We start from the raw sequence: 8,418 nt of genomic DNA, 5'->3' as shown, positions 1-8,418 counted from the left end.
AATGCGATCACTGGGCAACCCACTCGCTAATTTGCGAACCGCGCGCGGATGCCTCGCTCGCTTTATCAGTGAATCCCAACCAACCTTGATGAACAAATATTCTTTGGAAACCTCATGAAACATTATAGAAGAAGTGTTCTACATACTTTCGATTGATAAGTACAGCATTGAACTCAATTATCAACCGTATAAATATCTTAGCAAATGCACATCGATCAAGTTCGAGGTTTAACTGAAGCGTATAGAGGTGTAGGATAGGTATACGGAAGAAAGTAGCGTGTCGAGGCATCGATCGACGCGGTTGCTGAGGGGAAAAAGAAGCAAAGTTCGTGGGTGTTGGGTGGGAAGAGTTGTCGGTTTCGAGTGGGCTGACCAGCTCGGGTGAACGACACCGCAAAGGATCTCAGAGACCGCAATCTCTTATCAGGACTTTAGGAGCAGGGAGCCTTTTTACGAGTGCGTGATTTAATTGGCAACCGGGCCACAATTGCACGTTCAACCCGTGGCGACGTGGCCATATAACTTATAAAATTATTCCCTTGGATATCTGTCGACTCATGACTGAATCATTTCTTCGAACGAATCTTCTCTTTCTTATCTGGGGCGAGATATAATTTTTCATGATTCATTAAAGTAAACTGGAAGGGCAATCTAGAACTTTCCATTTAAATAATTCATTGTACGAACGGTCTAGTTTCGTTCTCGAGATAAATGATAAATGGAGAGCGAAATTGTATCGATTTTAACGAACGACGAATAGAACAATACTCTTCTAATGCCGATGCTAACAATCTTAACAATAGACGGTCTGATGAAGGATAGACTCAGCAATCAACTATGCAATTTCATCGTAGGAACGCTTCAGAAATGTTTCCATCCCTTCGGGATGAACTTTCTGTCCCCGTAATATCTTTTTCCTTGCTACGCGACTCTATCGATTCGCAGACCTCTCGAACGCCTGTCCAACATCACGGATGCTCCCTTCGACGGCAATCTCGATTTTCTGCATCAGCGTTCGCGATCACCCTCGGCTAATCTCATCTGTCGTTCTCACGCGAAGGGACGAGAGATAGCGAGGCACCCGCGATGCGTAGCCGCGTCGATAAGCTGATCCAGCGAATAGTACCTCGAAATTCGTGACGAAAGGGAATGTCCATAAAACCGAATGGCCAGTTCCCTGGAAGGCGGGGCGATATCGTGGAAAAAAGTCTGGTTTGTTAATAAAACTGTCCATAAATCGCGTCCTTTCGAAAAACCGTTTCCGCGTATCATAAATAGTACCAGTTTTTCCAAGGGTCGTACGTCAGTCTGATATCGATGGTGTGTCGTGTAGTTTGGGGTCTATTCGAGGTACCTGTGCTCGTGTCACGGATCACTGGTCATCGATCACCCAGCTAAAGTCGTGGATCCACTGGTCACCGATTAGACGATGGGAAACTCCTGCTCTGTTGCAACTGAAATTGTTGTTAGTTGTTTCTGTTATTGTTAGACGGGTTTCGCTTTATTTCCATAGATCCTCTGTATTTTCTTTAGTTTTATTTTGAATAGCTGACCAGTGGATGATGGCTCGAGCTCTCTGAAATCATCCTAGGAATTTAAGGAAAGGGGTATCGATGCAATCACGTTTCAAACGATGCAAGAATCGCGGAGTAGAGGGGAGATTGGTAATCCCTGCGTTAAAATTTCATCATCCAGGATGCGCCCCCGGCGCGCAGCGTCGACTCACCAGACGCGTATATAGGGCGCAGATCGCACGATGCACAGTTACTCGTCACAGGACCTCTGATATCCCTGTTTACTCTTGTTCCAGTGTTCAGCAAGGGCCAGTGCGAGACTGTGGCCTACAGATTCTTGGGGAAACGTGGAGGATACGCATGGGTGGTGACACAGGCCACCCTCATCCACTGTTCCAAGCAGCAGAAGCCGCTCTCCGTCGTCTGCGTGAATTACGTCGTAAGGTAGGATTCGCAACTACTCTCCACGTTCGCAACTCATGTGCATGAATACGTTATCGGAGTATCTTCACAGTCTGTTTGTGTCTGTGTGTCGCTTTTTACCCGTTGCGTCAATTGCGAATGGAATCTCTAACCCGAGATGGAATTTCGACGATATTCGAACTGGAATATTCAAACAGAGCGCATCGGTTGGTTTTATAGGTTGTATGGACTTGTGCAACCGCAGGGAAAGATCGTTTTATCGTCTTATCGGGATTATTGTTTTATTGTCCCTGTGAGATCACTAGCCTGACATGTGGCGCCCGAGGAAGTGTTTGAAGAAACTCACGTAAAAATTGCATAACGGAATTATCCATTCCACGCGAGGAAATGTCATTGATTCGTTGATGTAATACTTGAGGCTTGGAGAGAGCATACTTGTATACTTCGGTATAGTTTTTTTTTTTTTTTTTCTTTCTAGAACGAATCTCAGAGACTGCACCATGCAGAGTCAGAGTAAACGTTCGAATCCACGCAATAGTTAATTTTCGAAGAAGCTTCCGGTGCGTCCGACGTTCCAAATATTTTCTATTTACGTTTAACGTCCGTTTCGAATTTTACGCGCGCGCTAAATCCCTCATCGAAGCACGACGATCGAGCAAGGTAAGTGTTCCCGGGGCTTATCTCTCAGCTGCATGTTAGAGAAAGCCGACTTTATCGACGACTTTGATGTTTGTGCTCCGTTCTGTCTTTTTATTGACCGTTTGTGGAAGATACTCCCGATTCTGCCGCGGTTTACGACGGGTATTTATCGTTAAAAATTTGGAGGGTCCTCGTAAAGTGGTCGGGACCCTCCCTCCTGCGTTTCACCCTTGCTAGGGGGTGCGATTCACTCGACGCACAACGTCGTCGTTTCGTTGAGAATTGCGTCAGGCCGGACGGTCGCAATCGCAGCGATTTGCGATCGTATATACTTGATTTTTTAGACGTAACAAAGTAACGTCTCAGGAATGTTCGGTTTCCGCGAAACGCAGTAAAAGCGTCTTTAGTCGGTAGTCACCGACGTTATGACGCAACGAGCGACGCGACTCGTCGATTAACTCGAGATTGTATCGGGAATACACGTTCAACGTGCGGACATAGGATGTGTTTTAAACGCAATCGTTGCAATTAACGGTGGCGTTTAATCCTCGGACGCGAATAAGCGTTAGAATCGATTAACTGTGTTGTATTTATTCAGTCCTAGTATTGGGATTCATTGACTTTCAAGTTGAGATAGATGAAGTGTAGAAATTAATTCTCTGTCATGACGTTGCATTAATTATGACTCTAGTTTAAACAGAAACCTTCAGAATATTGAAATTATTCACAGATTAGTTCAACATTCGGTATTTATAATTACGTGTACTCCGTTGGAGTGTACAACCGAGGGAAAAATGGAAAGGCACTTTCGAAAGGCACAGAACTAATTTCCACACCTGATACATTACATCTCAATGTTTTCCGATCAAGTAATTAATTCAAAAAGAATTTCGACGTTCATGCATAGGTGAAACCGTCACGTTCCAGTAATCTGAGCAGCCAAACAAGAAACGTCGCGATACCTAAACGAAAAGAAGATGAAAGATAAAACCGTCTTTAACCGTCGAACAAACAAACGCGCCGACGTCTTCGTTCCACGGGAAACGAATAAAACGGTCGCCTTCCGTTTTCATCCCCCACGACAATCTCGAGACTCGGCCATCCCCTTTATCTCCGTTTCGCCCCCTCGTGACTACCTACTCGCATAACACGCGTCGTATACTCCAACCCTCCGAAACTAAGACGATATTCGACCAAGTGGAATCTCGTGGCCCATATAAAGAGGTCCCTGACACCCTTCGCCGCCCTTGGCTACCCTCCACGAGCGCCTCCTTGCTTTAGTCGATCCAGCCCCGCTGCCGGGATGGATTTCGACGTTACTCCTCTCTCTGGAGCTTCCTTTCGGGCCTTCCTTCCCCGAGTCTTCCACTTTCCTTCGAACTTGGCTTGGGAAACTCCTCTCTCCCTTGGAAAAGAGCTTGCTGGTAGAGTCGTCTCTTTACTGCCTTGAAACGTTTGCTCGTCGAGAGAAGGCTACGATTTTAAACACATGTGGTTTCGGAGGGTCTCGTGGTTATCGCGAGATAATTGACAAAATTGCGTCGTTCCTGTTGTAAGAATTAGCTGGTCGACTTTCTTTTGGCGGCACGCATCCATTATCGTTCGGCTTCGTTTCACATTTTGTGGGAGTCGATCGTTCCGAATTAAAGTCATTTTTGGTAGAGAGATTCGTGTTAATGTATATCCATTCTGAAATCTTCTCGCACGATTGTAGTCGTTATTGTGATAGTCGTTTCGGTGTGCGTTGGTGGAGCCAGAAGGTTGCACGCGTTGCGTAACGCGCCAAACTTTTTTTAACCTGGCAATTTGTTGTGCAACGGCCAGTATCGTAACCGACATATCGCAATTATGAAACAGGGGGTATATTTCTCTTCTGTACTTCTTGTAAACGAATGGTCAAGGTTTCTAGGATATTCGTCTCTTTGGGAGAGGCTGTTACATGGCCAAAGTCCTTTGGCTTTCTAATCGTTCACGGAATCTCTTGGCTGGAGAAAGTTTGATTTCGTTTCTGGGTAAAGGAATGAAGGGAGGGGGCGGCGGTACGAATATTTATGGGATCGACTGTATACAGTAATGCAGAAAATTTTCTTCCAATTTTGTCTCCATTTCCGTCACTCTCAGGTCTCCTGCACGACACTTTCCTCGAGACGTGCTGTCTTCTCTGCTCCACCACCCTTCAACGTTCGACGCCACCTCCAAACTCCAAACAATATCGTTCACCGTAAACAACCCCTATTTTAAAAACGTCGTAACCGGAATGCAGTCCCAAAACATAGAAGCGACCCTTGTCGCGTTACCCTTCTCCTGGCCTTGAAATCGTCGTCTCTTGACCGCGATTATCAGCAGCGCGAGGGCGTAGATCGATTGGCGAACGAGAGCCAGGGCCTAGCGGTGTCTCATTGGTTTTTCGTGGAAACCGGTGGGCGTTCGAGACCCTTCCCTTGGCGGGACGGGATAACGAGCGAGCAATCCCCGAAAAACGGGGTTACTTCGTCGGAAGCAGTCGAGAGTGAAAGGTTTTCCGCGAAGGGCGGTGTTTCGGGTTGCGCTTGCGCCGGGATACTCGCGTTTGTCGTGCTTTCCATCTCTCTTTTTTCTCTCTCTCTCTCTCTCTCTCTCTCGATTCCTCGCGGTCGTCGATACTTCCTCGACGCGGTGCGTCGGTACGCTCTCGACCTCCAACGAAAGCGAGAGCGTCGGAAGGGAGAAAGTCGACGACGCGCAAACTCGCTCGCGCGAATCCTATCTCTCTCGTACTCGACAGAATCCTAGAATCGCAATTCATCGAAGCGCGGCACCGACGACGCTGCTTGCGTGACACAGTAAGTAGCACCAGGAACGAACCTAAACGAGGCTTAACAGTGACGAGCTTTATTCGATCGCTGGCTCGAGAAGCGTCGATATATATCGATCGGAGGCTGTTTTATTCGGGGGGCGGGTTCGCGCGGTTGAGAAAAGAAGGCCAGGCGAGGATGACGCGTTTCTCGCTGAACATATATAGGGTGATCTCTGAGTGGTGCAGTGGACATTCCGCGGAGGTGGGTTCAAGAGTGTCGAGGCCTCGAGGCTTGTAACCTCTTACGCTCCGGGGAGGCAGTGTTATCCTTTTTTCCAGCGCGATCAGGGCCGATTGCAACGACTCCACTCCACTCGTTCAACTTTAATCCTCGACAGTGTCAAGGACGAGCTTCTCTCGGGAGTTCTGCCGGAGTTTAATACACCATCCAGCCATGAATCCCAAAACGGTGCAAGCTCTTTCTACCTTGTACAGAGCGAGGGATGAGGACGCTACGATTGTTTTCTATGCTCAACAACGAGAAGAAACCTTGGTCTATCTGTTTATCAAGCAGGTCATAGAATGATAGTGTGAACTGTCGGACAAGAAACTAGCGTTCTCAAGTGAATATACTTGCAGCGGATTCACGGTGCTCGGTGGAACACTATGAGAGGCTAGGATCCTCGTTCTCCAGTGATATCGTTACCTCGAGGGACGCTTAAGTTTCCTAGTCTGCGAAAAGCTGCGGGAAGCGCGACTTCCTGCTGCTCGACGGAATAGAATCGGAGCACATCCTGACGGGTGGCCGAGTCTAGGCTCGCAAACAAGCTCGACGAAGCGTGTCGGAGCAGTTGGCCAGTTTCAGAGATTATTTTACGTGCCGGGCGTTTCTCGGATACCCGCTGGTACCACAGCCGTGGGTATCCGAATCGCGAAGGAAGGAAAAGTGTGACACGAATACAGGCGCGAGAATTTATAGTGTGCCTCGTGAATTGCACTGTCGGGGGGCGACGATAATACTTGGACTATGTCGGGGAGCAAATTAGATGATTGGTAGTCAGTATTCGGTAAATAGTGGGAAAGTGTACGGTTAGGTGTTTAAGGGATGTCAAACCTATAGCGCGCAAAAATTATGATGGCGATTGTCAGATTTGGCACAGAAATAATCATCTTCAATGGTACCGTGACCTTGTTATGTGACAGGATTTCAGGATGGATATAGATTAACACGAATCTCTGGTAAAAATTACTTTAAACGACCGACTCCCGCAAAATCCGGCGGACGACCGACTGCTCGTCAACGGTTAAACAGAAGAGCAACAACGGTCGTGTGCCGTCAAAAGAATACCGATCAGCGAATTTTTACAAAACAAAGTGTGAATCGAGGACACCTCTGTCTGACCTATTCGCGATCGGTGAGCGACATTGGTTGTGTGCCGCCAAAAGAACGCCGACCAGCCTAATTCGTATATTTATTACGTAGATCTATCTTCTTTCTGTTAGGAACAATTATTAAACGTGACTCGAGATGGTACGAATATTCCCAAAGGACCATACCACGATATTTAAGAATCCACAGTAATAATCCGCGTTAATAGTCCACCGAAGAAAACGGATTTCCGCGGCTCGCGCTGTAATTTTCCTCCCGTCCTAGAATATTTCCGTCGATAATTCGGTTATCAGCGATATTTGAAAACGTGCGGTAGTAACCTCCGTTGCGACTCGGCTACAGCCAGAGCGATCGTGTCTCGAACGTCACCACACAACGCGATGACCGCGTGCCCGCTCTCAAAATAATCGTCGCTCCGAGCGTCAGCGACGCTGTTTTGATCTCGACCCGATTACGCGAACGACCTCGGCTCGATCGTCGATCGATAACTTGATCTCGCTCTTTTTCCCACTGTTTCTTATCGATTTTTCAGCCTGCTCGCTCCCCTATAGACCCGACTCGATCACGCGACTCGCGTGGGATCTTCGCCGGTTACATCATCGCTGCTAGACGTTGATAATATGCAGGGTACTCCGGTGGAAGCTCTTTGGAAATTAGCGTTAGGAGGGAATCGTAGATTCGAGGGAAAAGGTTTGAGGAGGCACGAGTGGTTTTGAAAATGGTATTAGGTGGGTAGCAGGATAGAATTTTTGGTTATTGGAAGAGCAGATTAGTAGGGGTGTAAATGTAATGCGATACCTAGGTAAAAGTGTACAAAGAGAAATGAGTGTTCGATACATTTGTGTATCTGAATGTACTGTACGGGGAGCTTCTGTTAATTGCTTAGCACTCGAGGCGTGATCGAGTGCCTCATATATATCTACACAACAGCAATTATAATCTACTTATTTACGTGTCACGTATCCAACTACAATCAAACCACGCCCAACTGCCTCAAAACAGAATGCCTACAAAAGGAAAAATATTATCCAAAGCCTTGTCTATGCATCAGCCATCAAACTATTCCAAACACGACCAGGTGCCTCAAACTCCACATCTTCCTCTCCTCCTCCTCCTCCTCCTCCTCCTCCTGGGAGTCGAACCCACTCCTATTTCTACCTTTTCCACCTTCCCCGAAAAATACTAAATAAAAATCATCGTCTCCCGAGTCGACGCCGCGGTTTAAGATTGTTTGTCGTCGCGGCTCGCGGAAGTGGAAGTTCCTCGGATTAGCGAATCCCGCGTGACACACATTTAACTCGGTTGAACGCGGCGCTGACTGATTACGCGCGTGCCTCCTGCGTAGGAAGAGAGAAGAGAAGGGATCGCGCACGCGAAAACACACGTAGACCAGCGTGTACGTGCAGAAAGCAACAGCTTATTGCCGTGCAACTCGAACGATCGCCGTGGTGCCAGGAGCGAGGGACCAGGGGTAGGAATTCATGGCGACAACCGAGCGATTCAAGTTTCGCCACGGTCTTGGCGCGGCTCTCAGTGATCGTCGCGGATGCATCGAGCACCGGTGCACCTCTGCTGCGTCGCGGGCGCAGTCGTGATCGCGACGGAAACTCCACGACGCTCGCGCCATCGGTGACGGGACGCTGTATGCGCGCGAATCGAGACACCCTTTTACTTAA

General features: G+C 47.8%; 1 protein-coding gene across 1 annotated transcript in view; it reads left to right on the top strand.

Annotated features, from left to right (window-relative positions):
• Positions 1 to 1,695: 1,695 nt before the first annotated feature.
• The window catches only part of LOC128892631 (protein similar-like), a gene marked incomplete at its 5' end in the record, with an annotated part of 30,472 nt that continues 23,749 nt past the window's right edge, over positions 1,696 to 8,418 (top strand). The window contains one exon of the mRNA XM_054153162.1: positions 1,696 to 1,958. Within this exon, the coding sequence (XP_054009137.1) occupies positions 1,696 to 1,958 (263 nt within the window). The remainder of the gene's footprint in view (positions 1,959 to 8,418) is intronic.

Source organism: Hylaeus anthracinus, unplaced genomic scaffold (genome assembly GCF_026225885.1).
Source record: "Hylaeus anthracinus isolate JK02 unplaced genomic scaffold, UHH_iyHylAnth1.0_haploid 12410, whole genome shotgun sequence".
Lineage (NCBI taxonomy): Eukaryota > Metazoa > Arthropoda > Insecta > Hymenoptera > Colletidae > Hylaeus > Hylaeus anthracinus.
The sequence above is the reverse complement of the archived record's forward strand: the minus strand, read 5'-3'. Positions and strand labels throughout refer to the sequence as shown.